This window comes from Magnolia sinica, chromosome 11 (assembly GCF_029962835.1).
Source record: "Magnolia sinica isolate HGM2019 chromosome 11, MsV1, whole genome shotgun sequence".
NCBI classification, from domain to species: domain Eukaryota; kingdom Viridiplantae; phylum Streptophyta; class Magnoliopsida; order Magnoliales; family Magnoliaceae; genus Magnolia; species Magnolia sinica.
This window is the reverse complement of record NC_080583.1, coordinates 50,378,039-50,400,461: the sequence shown is the minus strand read 5'-3', so window position 1 is coordinate 50,400,461 and position 22,423 is coordinate 50,378,039. Positions and strand designations below refer to the sequence as shown.

Here is a 22,423-nt window from a genome sequence, read left to right as displayed (position 1 = left end):
TCACCTTGAAAAAAAGAAAACTGATGATTTTTGTTATTCAACTTGTACTCCATATTCATATCATTGTGTTATTACCTTATACTTCATCCGTTGGTAACATGAATATGATGACTCAAACTTTACGACTCCTACTCTTGAAACACTACTATTATCATGTGTAAGGTACTATTATACACAAGACATTATATCCTTATACTAAACAAACTTCACATGCATGTACTTTAAAATGTCCAAGTCAAACAAGACTTCTAACACAATGTTAGTGTTTGTGTTGTAATTGTGCTTCGAGGAGCCGAAGTTCTAGATTCAATTATATGTTGTGGAAATTGAAGATGAATACAATATTAGTGAAAGAAAGTTGTGTGATATGCAATTGAAGGAAAAAATAAAAATAAAAAATCAATAGAAATGAAAGATGAGGAGTTTAAGAAGAAAAACCAGTTAGCTATGATGGATTTTCTTCTTGCACTAGATTCAATTTTGTTCAACATTTCCGGTAAGACCATTGCCAAAGGTTTGTAAAACAACTTGTGACATTTGTAAGAATGAAAATCAATGTCAAATAAGATCTTTATTTGATGGTAATTGTATAAGTCGAAGATGAATGGAATGTCTTCTTTACAAGAATACTTAAATATGGGTAATACCTTGCTTAGTAAATTAGTGACAATCGATATGAAAATTAACGACCAAGAAAAAATTGCATTTATGCTTTGATCAATGCAATATTCATGGGATGATTTGATTATAAATCTCAGCAACGATCCAATTTTCAATATGGAGTCAATTGATTATACATTTCTTGTTAAAGAATCATGTAGAAAAATTCTTGAGGGATCTTTTGGTGATACCATTATTGTCAGAGAAAGATCTCTTGAGAGAGTACCAATGGGAGATGTTGGTTGCAAGAATGTCAACGATGGTAATAATGTTGTAGAGAGATATTAGATGATGATCTTTTAGCCAATGTTAGTAATACCATGATGGTAATGTGGCTTCGTTATCTCATTTACTATATGTTGATGACATGTTTAGTTAGGAAATTTAACATGAAAGATTTCGTTGTTGTTAATCAAATTCTTAGGAGATAAAGAACGAAAAAGTTTGGATAACTAAAAACAGTTACATTAAAAGAGTTCTCCATTACTTTAATATGTAGAATTTTAATACAGCCAGTACTTCATTCCTTATTAGTTGCAAGTAGTCTTTAGATCGATCTCCTAGCACAATAGCAGATAAAAAATATATATCTCAAGTATAATAGTTTTCAATGGTTTGGTCATGGTGTGCACCAGGCCAAACATGGCATAAGCAATCTGAGCAGCCAATAAATACATAGCAAATATGAATAGAGATCATTGGAATACAAAGAAGTGAATCTTTTATTACTTGAAGTATACTTATGAGGCCTCTATTTATAATAGCGGTCAAAACACATAGTTTGGTTATAGATGCAAATTATGTAGAATATTGTAATAAGATCAAACACATGTTATGTATTCTCTTTCGCTAGCAGTGTTTTAGTTTGATGTTTAGATTATAGTCTATGGTGATCTTATCTAATATGGAAGGATAGTATATTTCAAATACACATGCATTTGGTTGGAGATTTAGTAGAATTAAAATTTAAGTAGAAAGATGTAGTGATTCATTGTGATAGTCAAAGCATTTATGCTTAGCTAATCAAGCATTTTATACTTAAACCAAGCACATCAATGTACAAAATTACTTTGTTGTGACTAGTGGAAGATGGACAAATCTTATTGCAAAAGATTCACACCAACGACAACATAGCTGATATGTTGACAAAGCCAGTTGCGAGGGAATTTGTTTGGTATAAATTTCTCTCAGGCCTGTTGTTACCTGGCGTTTGGTGGCATTTTAACAACTATTATTTGAAGTATCTTCTGCAATATTGGTTAAACTAATCTTCAAATGGGAGAAGTTGATGTGGTGCTATAAGAACTATATGCCTGAAACATCTATGCGTTCTCTTAAAAAGAGACATCTCTCTCTCCTCTAGCATAAAAAAATGTGTGAAGACAAGCCTCCTAAGGGGCTTTCAGCTTATGATCTCTCTATTGGCATGCTGTCGATAAGGGGGAGATAAAATAAAAATAGAGAACAGTAATTATCATGTTTATCTTCTTTTGAAGATTCTTATACATTGGAAGAGTAGGAGAGAGGCGTGCCTTGTATTATCTAATATCTTTTATTCTGCTTATGAAGAAAGCTTCATGTTGTTGCCGCATGGAGTAGGTATATTGTCGAACCATATAAATCTCTGTGCCTATTCTCTTATTATTTTTTGTTCTCGCCTTATGTGATTTTGCTTGCTTGCATCGATTGTGTGAGGCTATTCCTGCCTCTCATCCTACTAATTTTGTATTTTAGGCATAAACAATTAACAACTCTTGACTATAGCTGGTCATGTTTTTAGCGGACATCAGATTGCCCATTCATGAAAAATTGGCCATAGCTACTATCTAGGATAGACAAATCTAAACTTTTTGTTGCATCCAAACGGGCCCTCAAGGAAGTACTCCAAATTTTCATAATTTGATCAATTTATCATGCATGATTGCCTCCAGAGATCTATCACCTGTCTCAAAACATCGAATGTACATCAAATCCAAAGAAGATTTATGAGAATTGCAACTCAAGAAGGTCATCTTAAGTAGGGTTGGGTGGATTGTGGGAAAAGATCAGAAGTACAATGATTATCCCATAATGGATTCCCATGAGCATTATTAAAACATGGATTCTTGTGGATTCCATTTTTTATGGTCTTGTTTGGATACCAAGGGAATATTTCGTACTCTCATAATGGTCACCTCATACTTGTGCCTGTGAACTGAGTTTGCACGTTGACTTGATGAGTCTTCTTGAGTAAGCCTCAAGACCTAGTTTCAAAAGGACTTGGCTTGAAATCTCACCGAGTAAGGTTGCCTTGGCTGAGTTTTGAGTTGATTCTGCAAGTTTTAGATCTATGACATACTGTACGGCGGAGATGGGGACAAGCTGCTAGACAACAAACCCATCACGGAAGGCTGCCTTCACACTAAATGGTGCCCAAAGTTCTCAGGATAAGTCCTAGAGCATTCAGGCATGCAAACATAATACCCAGGCCAAAAGAAGATCCACATTCCACCATGTGAAATCGATTTTATTTTTATTTTTTTCATTAAAAAAAAAAAAAAATCTACCACAAATGGCCACCAAAGGTAATAAATCTGTCAAAAGCAGTTAAAAAGACGGGGCAAAAAAAAAAAGGAAAAAAAAAAAAAAAAGAAAAAAAAGAAAAAAAAAAAAGAACAAGACATGCTCAACTTCAAAAACTCCGGTAAGAATTATGGGTCCCACTGGCTTCAGTTTTTGTCACACCGGTAGACTTCATTGTCATTTATCACGTTTCTCCTACAAACAAGACATTGTGATAATCAGTATCATAACCACAGCTACGGGTGAAATCATTTGAAACAGGAGGAAAAGGAAAAGCCAAGGGATGTTTGGAACATTGCCAAGCTGTATAAATATAGATTCATGTTAGCCACTCCACCTTTCACATGTGGACAGTGCATTGTTACCTGAATCACAGTTCAACTAATTTGTGTTCGAATTCATAGTTCATAATTCGATACTTTTCAGAATTTTATCAGATTGAGGAGTAGGTTCACTTACTTTGTTTTTCAATTCAATAGATTTGAAGTTTGTATTGGCCTAATTCAATGGACTAGTTTTTGGTTCAATCCAATTCAGGTCATTCATTATTTTACTATTAATCATATATTTGATATCCATCAATGATTAATGTGATTTTCCAAGATATGCCCATCCACAGTGTGCCTCACAATTTGGATGGTTACCATAGCTATAAACAAGTGCTGCATGAGATGAGCATGAGTCATGATATTTTCAAACTCAAAATGGTGGTGAACTATCATAGGAATGGAGCCTGTAAGTACTGGGACAGCAAGGTTAGTCAACACACGTGTGCAAAGGAGTCCATCTTCATGACAGCCAGTGCCAACATGGCACACGTGTGAGATCCAAGCAGTCCAGGTGGGTCTCACCTTGTTGATTCCATCCCTCAAAAAGTCAAGCCTGGTCTACTTGCGAACATAAGAAATAAAAGTATGTGTTAGAAAGACTTGACTAAACAAAAGGATGGAGCAAAGTGCTAAAGTCACACTTGTGAAGCAATCATAAGCATCCAATTAACAGCTATCAAATGAATGGTTGAAAGTAAAATAAAGTAAATTAGGGAGTGATCCAAATTCAAAGGGAATACTCAAATGGTTGATATTATCTTCGATTGTAATTTTCTGGTTATGCTCCATCACAGTTAGGTCAGAGACTTGGACGGTTTTGATTGCCGTACAACTATGATATGAGTATGGTTGAAGAATCACCAGCATTTTTTATATGGGCTAAGCAGACAGAGTCGTCTAGCCCCCAAGTATGATGGATCATATGCAGACGGGTAGTAGAGCTTTGCAGAGCTCTATTATTTTAATGAGAAGTGGCAGAGGAGAGCGAGGATAGAGGATAGAGGACAGAGGAAGAGAAGAAGAAAGAAGAAACACCAGGTAGGCACGTGTGCATTTTTCTTCTTTGCACTAATTACCACACACGTCTGAGATTCTAGCTTTCCATCATGGCAGCATGCTGTTTAGATCTTGTGGCAAGAAAATTAGGCCATTCCACATGGACGAGGAAAGATTTTTATTTTTCCATTTTTTTCCCTATTTAATGTTTTTTTCTTACTACTACATATTGCTTACTTTATATTACTTTTATAACTGTGAGGTGACTCATCCAGTTTCAAATCCGTCGTGCTGTTTTCTGAATTGGACGATTCACACTTTGAAGCCAACATTTAAATCCTTGTTTGTGACACAGATTGAAGTGAACATGCTAAGATTCAAGAGGAAGGTTTGGTGAGAGATTTGACATAGTTGAAAACACAAGAAAAATCAACATGAGCCTTAGTGGAGCCCAGTGAAAGTTATGAGGGTCCCATGTGGGCCTACATCATCAACTCATGTCAGATCTGAAGAAATGATACAAAGGCAGATCATGGTGATGGATGCCCATGAAGAGTTGAAATCGCGGTTGAGCTCTTTCCAACTAGGAGGGAATGATACAATGTAAAAGTGGGCCACAGTCACTAGATACCACCAGTGCAGTGGGCCCCACAATCAGTTCAATAAGAGAAGCATGCCACCCAATCTGTCCTGGCCAATCAGAAGGCCCCACAGATGGTCCAATCAGTTAGCGAAACCCACAGCTAAGTCTTTATGCTTTACTCTTTATTTAATCTATAGTCGGTGCAACCCACCATGATGGCCAAACACCCCAAAAATCAGGCAGATCCAACAATCAGGTGGGGCACCCCATAAAAAGACGATGAGGAAAAAAAAAAAAAACAAAATCCAAATCCAAATTCAAGTGATGGGCTGCACCTTATGACTGGACTGCCTGATTTTTGGGGCATCCCATCATCATGGTGGGAGCACTTTTTTGACAGGTTGGACCATGAATTGGAAAATCAGTATCATACTGGCTGATTCGCCCAAATCGTTTCTGTATTGGCACAAGCCGATGCTCGATAAGGGTTTGTATCATCCCAACATGAAAAAACCACCATGTATCAGCCCATACCAACCAATAGAAGCCATATCGTTACCACAACACTATACCCAAATTGGTCAAACTGATGCTGGCTTCAAAAGCCCCCAACTGGCTCCCTTTTTCAGATTTTTCCCCTCCCTCTACACCTTACGGGGTCTTTTCTTCTAGAGATTGTTTTAGGGACATTTCCAGCCAGATCTATGGCAGACTTGAAGATCAAAACAAGATTTTTTTTTTATTTTTTATTTTTTTTTTAAAGGGGAATCAAAAGATTGAAGCCCCAGTACTCAATTTGGGGAAATTCCAAAAAATAAAAAATAAAAAAAAAAAGAGGTAAAAAATCTATTTTTTTTAATTATTATTACCAAAATCAACTTGAAACAACATTGAAAACCCAAATCAATCAAATCATGCTTGATTTGTTCTCGATTTGGGGATATTCTGTAATTTTTATATTTTTCTATTTACAGTGGAATTTTCTGAAAATTTCAAAATTTTTTAAATAGAAGTTGTAATGATGCATGAGGAACCTTTTCTTACCAGATCTACACCAAATCTGAGAATCAAAACAGGTTTTTTTTTTTTTCTTTTGTTTACAAAAATAAAAATAAAAATAAAATCAAAGGACTTAAGGCCCAGTACCCGATTTGAGGAAAATCCAAAAAAAAAAAAAAAAAATGTAAAAAACCTTTTTCTTTATTATTTTTGGAATCAAGTGGAAACAACATTATAAACACAAATCAATTAAATCATACTTGATTTTATCTCAATCTGGGATTTTATTTTTTTATTTTTATTTTTTGTTTTGCATTTTTTCCTCTATTTATGCTAGAATTTTCTGTAATCAGTGTTGTCAAAATCCTTCAATCTTAGCAAAACAATTTCAATCCCACCTTTGAATCCCTTTTATATGAATCCTATTATTTTATGATTTGAATCCTACAATATACGATTCAAATCCCGATTTTAGATTCAAATTATACTTGTTTTCTTCTATTTTAAGCTTCACTTGGCTTTCATTTTATGTTTTTAACTTGGTGGGGGCTTTAAGAATCATTTAAGAAGAAGGAAAAAAAAAAACTTTTAATTAAAAAAAATCATTTAGAAAAAAGGTAAACTATTTTATTTTGTTCTTTATAAGAGATTAAATGATATATATTCTCTTCAACGTTAAATCAAAAAGCTTATTTTATTTCATTTTATTTTAATGATTTCTTACTTAACTGGTTGAAACACCAAATTGATGTATGACTCATCTGGAATGTTTTTATGGATGGTTAGGATCATGTTGACTTAAATGTATCGTGGAATGATGGTTAGAAATCAAAATCTATTTTTCGTCAATCTGCAGAATCAAATGCCGCTTTTTCAATGTGATTATACATTCAAGAAAGGTAATAAGAACATAAATTATTAAAGGATCCTTGTATGGTTTTTTAAGGAAAATTTATATTTAAACAAAAAAAAAAAAAAAAAAGAAGAAGAAGAAGAAGAAGAAGAAGAAGAAGAAGAAGAAAAGAAAAGAAAAAGAAAAAGAAAAAGAAAAGAAAAAAAAAAAAACTATCAAAGATAAGATTCCTTTAACAGTATCATGACATGGTATTACTTGGTGTATATTGATAGCAAAATGATGATTGCCAAATTTTTAGTTTTTTCTGATTTATTTATATTTTCAGATTTTTCAAAAAACAAATTCATAAAAAAAAAAAAAAAAAAATCTTATGATTTATGATACGATTTGCAATTCAATACAATTCAACCCCTATTACAATTTACAATATATATATATATTGAGGGGTGAAAATAAATATATTAGAAAAACTACAAAAGCAGGAAGAGCATACATGAGAGCCCCCACGGGGTAAGACCCTCGACAATTGCTCAAAAGAGCTTTCCACTAAGAAACTGAAAATCTAGCTGAAACAATAATTGCCTTGACCAATCGAGACAGGTCTTGGAAGCAATGACTGTTCCTTTCTCCCCAAATTGTCCACCACACAGCCGGCAACATCAACAACCAACTTTGACGGTCTAACTTCCCTTCGTACCCCACGTGACGGGCCCACAAAAGTTCTCTAACAAAACCTGACATAACCCAAGCTTCCCCGAATTACCCTAAAAAGGAATCCCAAATAGAGGATGAGAAAGGATAAAAGATGAATAGGTGATCAATGGATTCGGCATCCTTTTGGCACAAGCTACACATATTTGGTATTATCATGGATCTCTTCTGTAGATTATCAATTGTCCGAACCCATTTCCAGCCCACCAACCAGGTGAAAGCCGCGACCTTAAACCAGAAGTGTTAGGCATACTCTTCCTCCTGAGAAGCAAAGACATCCCTTGTGAGAAGCTTATAGAAAGACTTCACTGAGAAACATCCAGAACTATGACCCTTCCACACTGAGTCTGCATTTCCTTACGGAAGATGTTGTAAACGACCTAAAAGATTGGCATAGTCCTCTGCTTCAACATCTTATAACGCTCTTCTGCAAGGGGGAAACCACACGACCAAAGACCTAATGGAGGAGAAGCAATCGGCCACCTTAAGGTTGTCGTTGGGGACAAGATTGGCCAAGTTTGGGAAACGAGTGCAAAGTGGAGAATCGTCGATCCATACATCTTTCCAAAATCTAACCTTAGAACTGTCCCCCACAGAAAAGGAGACCCCTTGCCAGAAGACCACTCCAACGGTAGAAACATATTTCCAAATGAGGAAGCTCTATATAAGGATGAGAGTCTAGTCCCCCAACCCCCTTCCTCGAGCCTGTATTTACTAGCAATGATCTCATGCCAAAAACTTCCTTATTCCAACCCAAATTGCCAAAGCCATTTACCAAGCAAAGATATACTCATAGCTCCCAAAAGACGAAGACCCACTCCACCTAACTCCACCAGTTTGCACATCTCCCATTTTAACTGATAGAATTCTCTGCCTTCTTCCGCTCCTCATAGCAAGTCTCTCCTCATCTTATTTAATCTGTCGAGAACGGATTGAGGGCATTTGAATAAAGACAAGAAGTACAACAAAATATTAGTGAAGGTGTTCTTGATGAGGGTGATAAGACCACCAAGCGATATGTAACGACCCTTCCACTTTGAGAGCTTACTATCAATTTTCTCAATCACCTTGTCCCATAGGTGCTTTGCAGAATTGTCAATGCATAGAGGAAGCCCCAGGTAATAAGAGGGAAAAGCCCCATCCTTGCATCCGAATATAGAGGCTAGATATGCCGCCTCTTTTTTAGATAAATGAATCCCCAGCATCACACACTTCCCCATATTGATCTTGAGTCCTGATAGAGCTTCAAAACACAAAACCATCTTCTGCAAGTCATCTACCATAAGAAGGTCGACTTCACAAAAAATGGTGTCGTCAGCGAATTGGAGATGGGAAACCTGGTTCCCCGTTTTATCCACACTAAAACCCTTGAACAAACCTGACCCTTGGGCTTTGGCAAGCATCCAACTAAAAGCTTTGCCAATAACCCGAAAAAAGATAAGGAGAGAGAGGGTCTCGTTGCCTGAGCCCCCTTGACTGTTAAAAATAAAAATAAATTTAAAAAAAAAAAAAAAAAAAAAAAAAAAAAACCTTTAGGGAAGCCATTCACCAACACCAAGGAGGAAGAACGAACACATCTCTAAACTCATCTTCTCCATTTTTCCTTGCACCCCAGCCTGGCCAACATGTAGTCTATAAATTCCCACTCTACATAGTCATAAGCTTCTTCCACATCCATTTTATAGACAACATCGGATTCCTTGGCCCTAAATCGCGAGTCGATGCATTCGTGAGCTATGAGGGCTGAATCTAAAAGCTGATGGCCCCCTGATTGGGGGAGATGACTTGGTCAAGGACGGAGAGCAGACAAGATGCAAGAATCTTGGACAATATTTTATACGGGCTCCCTATCAAACTGATAGGTCTAAAATCCTTCAACTCTCCGGCCCCTTCTAGCTTAGGAATCAACACAATGGAGGCACCCAATTCCGAAGAGAGCAACCCTTCTTAAAAGAACTCCTCGATGAAAGCTGAAACATCATCTTTAAGCACTGACCAAAAGATATGGAAAAAGGCGAGGGGACCTCGGGCCCAGGAGCCATCTCTTTACCCAAACTGTCCATCGCTACCTTGATTTCCTCGTCAGGGACAGGTCTCTTTAACCAAGTGGCCGAATATTCCAAGATGTTGTCAAATTGGAGATAGTCGAGGCTTGGTCAATTCCATTGTTCTTTCAAGAGAAGCTTAGTGTAGTAGTCGATGATGGCATCGCAAAACTTATCCTTCTTCTCAATATGTATATTGTCCACTAGGGAGTTGATCCTATTGTTACAAGCCCTAGTTGAAGCTACACGGTGAAAAAATTTCGTGTTTTTGTCACCTTCCTTTAACCAAGTGTCTATCAATCTTTGTCTACACTTTATCTCTTCCTGCTTGAGATATTTAGCATATGAAGACGAAAGGGGTGATCTCTTCTCGACTTCCTCGGATGAAAAGCTACCACCCTTCTCTTTTAACTCGAGCAAATGGATCTCTTCTAATACTTCATCCATCTCCCTCTCCTTTTCCGAAAAAAAAAAAAAAAATTTCCTCGTTCCAATTCTTTAGATTGCCTTTGAGAAGTTTCGGTTTATTATACAATTTGAAACCAGCCGACCCTGACACTTGATACGAGCTCCAATAGTTAGCCACCATTTCAAAGAATCCTTCGAATTCTAACCACATTAACTCAAATATGAAGGGTTTGGGCCCCCGACTGTCTGTTTGGACTTGAAGAGATGGGTTTGTGATCGGATGTAACTCTCAATAGAGCTATTACATACACTAAGGGAAACTTCTCCAAGCATTTTGGGTTAACAAGAAACATGTCTAGCCTTGACATAATGGGCTTACTATGCTCGTTAGATCAGGTGAATTTGGCTCCAGAATTGGAAGATCCACTAACTCGTAGTCATGAATCCAATTGGAGAAGTAATGCATGCTTGTAGAAATACGGGAACCTTGAGATTTTTCATACGAGAAACGTGTCACATTTAAGTCCCCTCCTAAGCACCAGGGAAGGTTCCATCCGACAGAAATACCATTCAGTTTGTCCCAAAACTCTGGTCTCTTTGTTGCTTTACATGGGCCGTAAATAGAGGTGAAGAGCTATTTGAAGCCATAGGAGATATAAACCAAGACCACTGACACCAAAAACTCACCGCATCAGGAATCTTCTTTACACTAGAAAGAAGAATTCCACGCCACACGAATACCCCTCGAAAGGCCCATCGCTTCGAGATAAACAAACTCCTTTGATTTAATGCCCCACAAAGAATCCATGGTTTGCCTATCGACAACCTGTAGCTTGGTCTCTTGAAGAGTTAGGATCTGCACCTTAGACTTTTGACACAAGGCTTTGACATGGGCCCTTTTTTCCTTGTTTCCCAATCCTCTGATATTCCAACTCAGGACGATCATTGGGAAACTGATCTTGCCCTTCTGCCCCTAACTGCTACATTGGAATGGTTGCCCTCCCATTGCTTCAATAATCACCTTCTCAGGGCAGGTGAGTTCCCATAGCTCCACGTTGCTCAACGAAATGAAGTGCCACTGCGTCATCTTCAAAGGCTTTAAAAGACATTCCCAATTTTTTACCTACTCTGTCAATAATATCCTTGGTCCAATCTAGATCCTCTTCTGACAAACCCGCTTTAGGTTTCCCCTTATCTCTAACTAGGGTTCTCTTTAAGGGAAGAATGAGAAACTCTCATATCATCAGTGGCTTGAAGAGGCGTGACATCCAGAGTCTCCAGATCTTTTATGCCCATGATGACCGCTCCCGAACCTACTGTAGGATCTTCCCCCTTTGTTGCGACCCAGATCGGCCCGAGACAATACTGAGATCTTCCTCCCTGCACGAAGCTTCTCCACAACCTTGAGACTGGACCCACAAACCAGATGTCTAGAGGAACTTGGGATAGAGCATTCGTAATCGCCAAAATCTATTGATCTTTTGGGAGGGGAATCTCACTTGGACTTAAGGGAGAAAAGCAATCCTTTTCTAGAAGAATGGTGTGAGGCCGCCCTACTATACGAGAGGCAATATCTTCTCCCGACCGGATAAATAGGCGTCTTGGAGAGATCAACACGTGTCAATACACAAGTGGCATCCTCTTCGCATGTTGGAACTAAAGCCAATGAGTTGGCACATGTTGGGGCGGCCTTTCATTTGTTATAACATCGATCAGAGCACGTGTTAGCTTCGTCTTACTTCGGAGGACTTAAAAGACCAACTGTGTCGATCGAGGATGCCACATGTTGTGTTGCTATGGGTGGGAGTCAAGGCTCGGGACTGGACCAGCTCTTCCGACAAATCACTTCTTGCCCCGTCCTCCCTAGCCAAATCCGATTCGAACCAAACCTCACACCAAGCGTCGTTTAAACCCGTACGAGTCGATGGCGTTCGCACGTGCGTTCTATCTCCTTCCTCCGCATGTGCGTTCTATCTCCTTCCTCCGCGTGTGAAGCTTATGGCGCACCGAGAGGCCCAACATCGCCCGTTGACTACCGAAAACCATTTAATGTCAATTCTTTTGCCATCTATCCACCTATCACCTGCAAGCTTTGTTGTGGTTGTCAACGCATTGCTCTTCCATTCGGTACTTCGGACCACGTTGGATACAGCTCCTCTCATCAGCCTTGCACATGGGATCTGACGATAAACTCCCCGACGCTTCCATTCCTCCCCCCCATCTGCAAGGAATACCCCACACCACTTATGAACCTTCACAATGATGTGTTACTCCCCCAATCGAATCTCTCGCGGCACCAATCTCCTACTTCGGATACATAGTCAGGTGCCCCCACCCCACCCCCCACCAAAATTGCCATGAAAACTTCTTCCACAACTCAGGGCAGGCAAGTTCCCATAGCTCCACGTTGCTCAACAAAATGAAGCGCCACCGCGTCATCTTTAAAGAGGCTTTAAAAGACATTCCCAATTTTTTACCTACTCTGTCAATAATATCCTTAGTCCAATCTAGATCCTCTTTTGACAAACCCGCCTTAGGTTTCCCCTCATCTCTAACTAGGGTTCTCTCTAAGGGAAGAATGGGAAACTCTCATATCATCAGTGGCTTGAAGAGGCATGACATCCAGAGTCTCCAGATCTTCTATGCACATGATGACTGCTCCCGGACCTACTATAGGATCTTCCCCCTTTGCTGCTGACCCAAATCGGCCCGAGACGATACTGAGATCTTCCTCCTCACACGAAGCTTCTCCACAACCTTGAGACTGGACCCTCAAACCAGATGTCTAGAGGAACTTGGGATAGAGCATTCGTAATTGCCAAAATCTATTGATCTTTTGGGAGGGGAATCTCACCTGGACTTAAGGGAGAAAAGCAATCCTTTTCTAGAAGAATGGTGTGAGGCCGCCCTACTATACGGGAGGAAATATCTTCTCCCGACCGGATAAATAGGCGTCTTGGAGAGATCAACACGTGTCAATACACGAGTGGCATCCTCTTCGCATGTTGGAACTAAAGCCAATGAGTTGGCACATGTTGGGGCGGCCTTTCCTTTGTTATAACATCAATCAGAGCACGTGTTAGCTTTGTCTTACTTCGGAGGAGTTAAAGGACTGACTGTGTCAATCGAGGATGCCACATGTTGTGTTGCTATGGGTGGGAGTCAAGGCTCGGGACTGGACCAACTCTTTCGACGAATCACTTCTTGCCCCGTCCTCCCTAGCCAAATCCAATTCGGACCAAACCTCACACCAAGCGTCGTTTAAACCCGTACGGGTCGATGGAGTTCGCGCGTGCGTTCTATGTCCTTCCTCCGCATGTGAAGCTTGTGGCGCACCGAGAGGCCCAACATCACCTGCTGACTACCGAAAACCATTTAATGTCAATTCTATTGCCATCTATCCACCTATCACCTGCAAGCTTTGTTGTGGTTTTCAACGCATTGCTCATCCATTCGGTACTCCGGACCACATTGGATACAGCTCCTCTCATCAGCCTTGCACATGGGATCTGACGGTAAACTCCCCGACGCTTCCATTACTCCCCCCATCTGCAAGGAATACCCCACGCCACTTCCTTATGAACCTTCACAATGATGTGTTACTCCCCCAATCGAATCTCTCAGCACCAATCTCCTCCTTCGGATACATAGTCGAGTGCCCCCCCCCCCCCAAAAAAAAAAAAGATGCCATGAAAACTTCTTCCACAACTCGAGGGAGATGCCTGCAAAGAGATACCAAGTTGTCTTGCTAATAAGAGGGGAACCATTATCCCATCTTCAGAGAGGGATGATCGGCCCATCATTAAACATGGACCTAGCCATCACCATCTAATCCATGTTGTAACCTGGTTTAACTGAGATCCATACCTCGTTAGCTTGTAGGGTCTGATCTTGAAATCACCCTCCTCCAAACTGCAGTAACCCTTAAGCCAAATTCCGAGCCCCTCCCCTAGTATGAGCAATCACTAACCAAAGAAAAGACTCCTTAAGCTTCTCCACCGACTCTAAAGGAGAATCCAGCCTCCAAATCCATCAGTTCTGGGTGGGGGGCGAAACATTCTTCCCACCATCGGTGCCTATCTCTATTCCAAATTTGGGGCTCTCATTTCTTAGCAAGGCCTCCTTGTAAGATGGAGGCCTTCCTTACATTAGAGCTTTTTCGAAACTAATACCAACATCAGGCCCTGCATCCGGAGCTGATACAATTTGCGATACGATAACGACTGTGACAACATTGTCTATAATTTTTAGATTTTTTTTTTAAAAAAAACTTTTTCCAAATAAAAGTTGTAATCATGTATGATCAATCTTTTAATACTATAAATCTACAAATTTCACATATGGATTGATTTAAAAAAATTAAAATATTTTTTGGCAATTTTTGTAGTTTTTTCTTATTTTTCTTCGAAATTAAATTGAGAAAATGAATAATTAAAGCTATAGTTGAACAATTATTTTCACCTCTTTTTTCTTTTCTTTTATCAATTTTTGTAATTTTTTACTATTTGTTTATTTTATTAAAGTTTGATGTTATTATTTAATTAGTCTTGTTGTATTTTTATTGAATGTTAGTTGTTTTGTGTACTCATGTGTTTCTTTAATCAGTTTATTAAGTTTGTGACACTAACAAATGTTCTCTTCATTTTGGTGTTCCTGCAGAGTGGACTAAAGATATCAATTATATATTCATGTGTTTTACAACTATACCCATACTTATGTGTTTTACATTTTTTTACTATTATGATTTGAATTATTTCACAGTTTAACACTTGATAGATAACCGCATTAGCAACATATGATATCAATTTATAACACATATCAAAAATTTATATAAAATCAACATCATGGCTTAAAATGGGTCAACCCAACATACAACATTCTTACCAAAGAATGGTCCAATACACCATTGAATACATGGTCAAAACACAAAAAACTAATAAAATCTTGAATATGTCATATTTTCCTATTTTTCTAATATTCTTTCCATATTTTTTAGCTAAAAAATTATGTCCAATACAGGCCTGATACCGATATCCAACACCATATCGTATCATTTTTTAGCCTAGCCGAAACTCTCACCGATATCACGATTTAGAACCATGGGATGGACACCATACACAAACCATGTGAGCCACACCACTTGATTTATGGGGCTTCTGAGCAGTGATCCATTGTTTTCTATGCCATGGCCCACATGAAAATTGGACCGACCTGATTTTTGTGATGGGTGCACATCATGGTGAGACTCACCACTTGGACAGGTTGGATTCCATCTAGACACCACACGGAGCCCACAACAGACCAGTACCACGCTATTAATGTGGTACCAATACCATTGCAGCAGCCTCCTTTATGAGCAACAATCTTACTTTTGTCAGAAAATGAATAGTTCTGCAGGTGTTAGTGTCTTAAGACTTTTATTTCTGGCAGTTTCTTGTTTAGCTAGCAGAATCGTAGTTCATTTTACTTATTTATCAATTATCTACTTTTGGAAGGATTGATGTTGTAAAGCTCTCACATAGAGCATGTTGGGCTGTAGAGACTGGAGGAGAGAGAAGTTTGATTAATTTTAAGCTTTCTTCCATCCCATATGGTGAAACTCCCCGTGAGAAATTGGTTTGATGAGACCACAAACCACCTATCCTTCAATGCACGTCACCAATAGTCGAAGTATGAAGTGGCAACAAATTTCATGTTTGAGAGTGTTTTAAAAAAGCAAGTATAAGCAGCTAGGAACCAAGGAGGGATAGGGACTAAAAAAAAGCACAATTCAAAGAGGAAGTGGCACCTATGTAGAAGGTCCATAGACTCCATACAACTAAGCATCTCTGTCCCCATCCTCAAAATATACCAGTTTTTATTTCAGTTTACCTCTAAGAGATTTTAAATAATCCTTGTGCAGGCATAGCAGTATTAGCTGGATTTTCTGCAAACTTCAATCTATGTCAACTAATGCTATTTTGTTTACTGGAACTTACCATTAACGTGCAGTAATACTTGATGGAAATTCAATTTCTCTCCACCCAAATCAAACAACATTTTTTCAAAATCCTGTTTCCAGATTGTCCTGCATCAGTTAAGTTCATCAAAAGCATGTTTTACCTTTTTCATAATTAAATTAAAAGCATTATTTGCAGATGGTATGTTTCACCGAGCAGTGTTATATAAATGATGAAGAGACATCAAGCCAAAATTTTAACTCCAAATGCAATGGGCACAGGATAATTTGACACTTTGTTTCTGTAATCATTAAGCCAAATTGCAACAAAAAAAAAAAAAAAATGAAAGAAAGAAAAAGAAAAAGCAGTGACACCTTCAGCAGGACTTTCATCCAACTGTCAAAATTTTAAGCATTAGGCATGCAAACTCCCATGTTTTACATGCATCTACAAAATAACGTTGCTCAGTTATAAAAGTCAATGAATCACCTCAAGCCTTACTTGGGAAGCAGCCTGAGGAATAGAAGTTTTTGGAGATGTCCACATTGAAGGATAGGCGTCAAATTTGTAAGAACACTCTGTATATGATGTTCCAATGCCCACACCCGCACCAAAAGCTACCGATGCCCATCGTGTCACAGGGCTTCCTGGAAAAAGAGCAAAGAATTTTTGATAAATTGATTGCATGACATTGGTTACGTAAAATTAGTAGAATAGAACTTCACCAACAATTCTGCAGCGTTCAACAATTATAAGCCAAGAGATCAATTTGGAGGCATAAGTTGATACAGATTTTTCATTTTGTTGTGCATATAATTCAGTCACAACCAATTGCCAGGTGGCATATTGATTTTATGTTCTAAATGTACAAACACATAGGAATTTGAGAACTACACATTTCCCAGTTTCCAAGAATGGTAAACAGCATGCTGCTGAAAGGTCGGTTGGCCTACTTTGGGAAAGGAATTCAATTTAATTCCTTTTATTTTTAACCTTTTTGAGAAGTGATGTAATTTTATTAATAGGACGAGCTCCTGTTTTTGTGAACGAATGTTAATTTCTTAAGCCCCACCCCCATGTTGGGCAACAATAAGAAATTACATCAACTTATGGTGTGAAAATGTGGTTAATGTCAGTGTAACTTGTGGTGTTTATATGAAAAGTACGAACGTTTTGTACTCCGAGATTCATAAATTGCATAAAACATCTAATAAAGAGAGAATATTTAAGTGGCTTTAGTCAGAACAAATTGGTTCTTTCATCAATCCTTGAAACCTCAACCCTCATGGCATGATTCTGAGATTTCAACAACCGAAGCGAAGACATTGGTTTTTTACGTGGCCCAAAACAGCCACGATTGCATCCATGGACTGTTAAGTCTGACAGGCCCAAGTTTTTCAAGGGACATATGATTAGTTCTGATAAGTTTTATTTCCAATTTTAAGGGTTTTTTTTTTCGTTAGTTTAAGAAGTTCTTTTTTCTGTACATGTTCCATAGATTGTCATATGTCCACATACACTTTTCCATGTGCAACTTATTATGGTGGTCACATTCATTAAAAAGTTCTCATTATGCACCACATGTTAAAAAGTGGTACATGAATGTATTTGAACAAATACACCCATCCCCCTCATTTTACATGTGTGGACATTTGTGACAATTTATATAAATGTGAATGCACCTTAGTCATTACACCTTTGGTTATGAGTCACCTTGAATGCTTTGTAGAGATTTTGAGCTTTTTTTTAATAAATAATCAGAAATTTTATTACAAAAAGAATGAAGAAACCAGCTAAAACAAGATATGGACCAGTAAACTGGGACCCAAAACCATACAAAAAACAAGCAGCCAGGTGCTGCTACCCCCCATCCACTAGCAAAGGGGAGCATACATCATCTCCTCTCAACAATAAGATGGCCAGTCACGGTCGCTCCTGACTTAGCAAGATTGTCCACTTCAGTATTAGCCTCTCTTGGCACTTGAGAGAAGGAAACTACCCATCCAACGCACAAATCCCATGCTTCCTTAACTAAATCAGCCACTCTACACAAGGAGGAATCTCCTCTTGCCCAGAAAATGGAATTGCTTGCCTTCAATGATAACTAGGCCTAAATTAGAAACCCGTGGCAAAACTTACAGGCATGAAGCAGTGCTGCAACTTCAAGTCACGAACTTGCTAACTCATTAGCTCACACGCCCGTGCATCACTCATGCAACACACCAACGCTACTCTGGTTAGACCTTCTACTACTTGCACCAATAAGAGCTTAGTGAGAATGCAAGATATTACCAAGGAGAGAGTGAAGATGCAATGGACTAAAGAGAATAAAGCTTACAATGCTCGAGTGATTTACAAATGAGGGGGTCTGCTCCTTATATAGACCCAAGAGGAATCTAGGAGCTCTAACCTAAGGCCAAGATTGTGCCATGTGGCACTCATCCAATGGCCAGTAAGACTCTAGAAATGTTATAGAGAATTCCTCCAAGACACTCGCAGAGATTTCTAAAGACTTCTAGGAATGTCTACACAATTTTACCACTCTCTAGAACACTCGGCATTCTATGTATTGTTGAGTGCTAAATATAGCATATTTATCCCCTACTTTGCAATGTTTTCCTATGCAAATTCATGGTAAAATGGTTTAATTAGATGAGTTTTTAGTGTGCAAGAAAGATTAGAAGGTCTAAGATTATCTGAGTTAAAGGTGAGTATTTAAAGCCAAGAGTAGAGTGATTGAATATTTGAGAGCTCAATGGATGATGATCAAGCATACTCAAGCATGTGGACCAAAGGAGACAGAGAAAGTCGAACAGTGCTTGAAAACAAGTGAAGAAGCCAAGAAAAAGAAGTCCAGAAAATTCATAGCCAATAAAATGAAATCATGTAATTGCAGGGTCAGAAATACAAATCTTGTCGATCAATCGACAAAGTTACCGATCGATCAACAGAGCCATTGATCGATCGACAGTCAGGGTCCGATCGATCGAAACTTCCCTAATTTATTCAGTTGCTGGACTAATTTCACCAACTTTAATTGATCGATGGACAAGGTCCATTTGATCGATTGACAATTAACATATTTTTTAATTTTGGTCGTTGGAAGTTATTGGAGACCATTGATCGATCGATTAACACATCGATTGACGGTAGTTGTGCGAAAGTGTGGAAATCTAATTGATTTAAATGATTGTTTTAGACGTTCCTAGGTATCTTCTAGGGTTAGAGAGAGAGAAGGGGGGGGGGGCACCAACAACGCCGTCCCACCTCAATTTCCTTCCGGGTTCTTGTAGATTCTTTGTTTTTCTTTTGTTTAAGAGTTGGATATGTCTAGCTAATCTCTTAGATAAGTTAAGGGGTAAAGCTTTCTAGTTTAATTGCAATGTTCTAGTTTGTTGATTCATACATTGGATTTGAATGATGATTATTTAATTGAATTACATTTGAATTTACTTTAAAGCTTTTGAGATTGTTTATTTCTAGATCCGTTGTGAACTCCAGGTACATCGAATGCTTTGAATTCCCTACGATTGATGTCTGAGTGCTTCATGAGAGAATCATTCAATTGAAATCATACCTTGTTGGATGATTGTGATTAATTTAACTGTTTGATCTTCTGATTAGAACGAACTGGAATTCGGTTTTAGTTGAGTTATAGAAAATGAATCGATGAATTACACATTATGATTGCTAGAAGTGAATCTCTGGATCCTTAATGTTTGTTTTATTGTTTTTAACCCATCTTAATTCACTAAAATTCTTAACCTTAGACTTAATTTTATACTAGCTTTAGTTGTGTTCTCACATTCCCTGTGGATCGACCTCGGTCTTATCGAGTATGTAGTATATACTACTTTACAACCCTGCACTTGGGGTGTGCAACCTCTAGGTTGTAACATGTACAAGTGTCATAGTGTACAAAGAAGACCAAAAATTGGCTAGCTAAGTCATGGGAAAGCCTCTAAGCCAGTGTGACGTTCAGCCTTGTTAGAGTCTGTAGACCCAATGGACCCTGAGAACTCCACTACGATCTCATTTCTGCCATCCAGCAATATGCCTCTGATGCTAGAGGGCCTGGGATTACAACATGAGCACCCATAGAAATTAACCTTCAAGTGTCACGGGGGTGGGGGAGCTATCTAGGATGTAGTCATTCTGAGCTTTGCCAATGACATTACGTAATATCATTCCAGCAAGCTTGCATCAGTGTCGCAGACAGACCCTTAAAATTGGGATCCACCTTAGCCTATGAAAGAAGGAGACTAAAGATCTTCTTAGCCAGCAAATGCACAGGCGTTGCCTTACCATTCGAGATTCTACTGTTTCTCTAAAGCCATATAGACCAGATTGCAGCCTACACGACCATACCACAAAGAAGCTAACAAATAGGACCCCATGCTGCAGCCAACCAGCTTTCAATTATCTCCTGAACTGACTCAGGAAACGTCCATATCATTCCAAACTTGAAAATCACAGCTGCCCAATCATCCTTCATACAAAAGCAATGAACTAAAAGGTGGTTGACAGATTCTTCATTTTTGTAACACAGGAAACTTATTTGCCATTGCCATCCCTCTGCTCTTAAGGTGATTGATAGAGGGGGTCTTATTTAGGCAAATAACCAGGCAAAGGCCTCCACACATTCACACTCAAGGGCACTGCTGCTGCCCAAATCCTTGAGAAACCCTGCACTGAGCAGATGAACACCCCACTAATGGGCAAGCCAAGGATTTGTCTGTGAAGTTGCCATTTTTGTCCAAATCACATATCCTTCTACCAGAGCCTAGCCAGGGGATATAAAAACCCTGCAATCGAGCCAGCAAATGAGCAAGACCGACAATTTTTTCCTCAAGATTCTGCTCTTAAGGACACTACACAGTCCTGCACCCCGATTGCTGGAAAATATTATGCACTGTAACTCCTCTGTTATCAGCTATGGAGAATAGATCTTCGAACAGCTCCACCAAAGGGATATCCAAGCACCACATGCCAAACCATGAAACGTTGGGAGTAGATTGTTGAATAGAAGAATATTTTTAAAGAAGATTGATTATTGGTTGTAAAGATTTCTGTGATCAAGCTAATATATGCAAGGCAGCAGGCGCCTCTTTCATCTCTTTTATTCCCAAGAAAGAGGGTGCGGAGAGAGTCACAGAACTCCTGCCGATCAGTCTTAGCAGCAGCTGTTACAAGATTATTGAGAAAGTAATAGCTAAAAGGCCGCAAAAGTTGACAAAAGCCATTTTTCTCCTTTATTCCCAAGAAAAAGGGTGTGGAGAGAGTCACAGGGTTCTGGCCGATCAGTCCTGGCAGCAGCTGTTACAAGATTATTTAGAAACTAATAGCTAAAAGACAGCAAAAGATGACAAAAGCGATCATCTCAGAATCTCAAAGCACATTTATCTCAAGCAGATGGGTAGTAGATGGCCCTTTTATCACGAATGAGGTGATCCAAGACTATAAGTGAAAGGGAGGAAGAGGTTTCTTATTCAAAGTAAATCTTCATATCCTGAATCATATGGGCTTTGGGTGAAGGTGGGCAGCCTTGGATCAGAGGCTGCATCTCCTCACCATGGTTCTCTGCAGTCATAAATGGGACCTAAAGGGCTTTTTAAAAGGTGATCATGCACTGAGACAAGGAGATGCCCTGTCGCCTCTTCTCTTCTCCATGGTCAGGGAAGCTCTTTCAAGAAAGTTGAGCAACACTATGCATCAGGCTCATTAAAGGTACGCAAGATGGCTTGAGCAGTGTTCACATCAAGCTTGTTTTATTCGCTGACGAAACGATGCTTTTTGGGGATGGCTCTAGCTGTGAAGCTCACAGATTTAGAGATATTCAGTTATGTTTTGAAATTGTTTCAAGCTAACGGTAAATCTTTCAAAGAGCAATGTCATTGGAATCAACATGGAAGATAAGGTTATGAGTAAGATCAATCGTGTTTTGGGATGAAAGGTCAGCAAGCTTCCAGAAAAACTTTCCCATTTTCCAAGGCAGTAGCAAAAATGAAACCTGGGATCCAGTAATTGATACGTTCATTAATAACCTACCTGCATGGAAAGGTAAGCTGCTATCTCTGGGTGACCGGATCACTCTCTTAAAATCAGTGCTGGCCTATTTACCTATTTATCAGATGTCGCTTTTATGATGTCTGGTAAAGGTGGCCGAAAAAATTGAAGAAATTCAAAGGAAATTTCAGTGGGCCAACTCAGAAGATTCTCATAAATTCCGTGTAGGGACTTGGAAGGATGTATGAAGCCTTTAGAAGAGGGTGGTCTTCAACAGTGTAAACTTGCAACGTCGCTTTGTTTGAAAAATGGTAGCAGTGGTTGGGCAA

General features: G+C 38.8%; 1 protein-coding gene across 2 annotated transcripts in view; it reads right to left on the bottom strand.

Annotated features, from left to right (window-relative positions):
• Positions 1-3,190: 3,190 nt before the first annotated feature.
• Positions 3,191-22,423, bottom strand: part of LOC131219121 (MICOS complex subunit MIC10-like) — a 56,853-nt gene continuing 37,620 nt past the window's right edge. Inside the window, exons 2-3 of one of the 2 annotated variants that reach the window (XM_058214116.1) lie at positions 16,578-16,735; positions 3,191-3,417 (exon numbers count right to left, since the gene is read on the bottom strand). In XM_058214116.1, coding sequence (XP_058070099.1) covers positions 3,400-3,417; positions 16,578-16,735 — 176 coding nt within the window. In that variant the 3' untranslated portion in view covers positions 3,191-3,399. The remainder of the gene's footprint in view (positions 3,418-16,577; positions 16,736-22,423) is intronic. The other variant, XM_058214117.1, reaches the window with a different exon arrangement.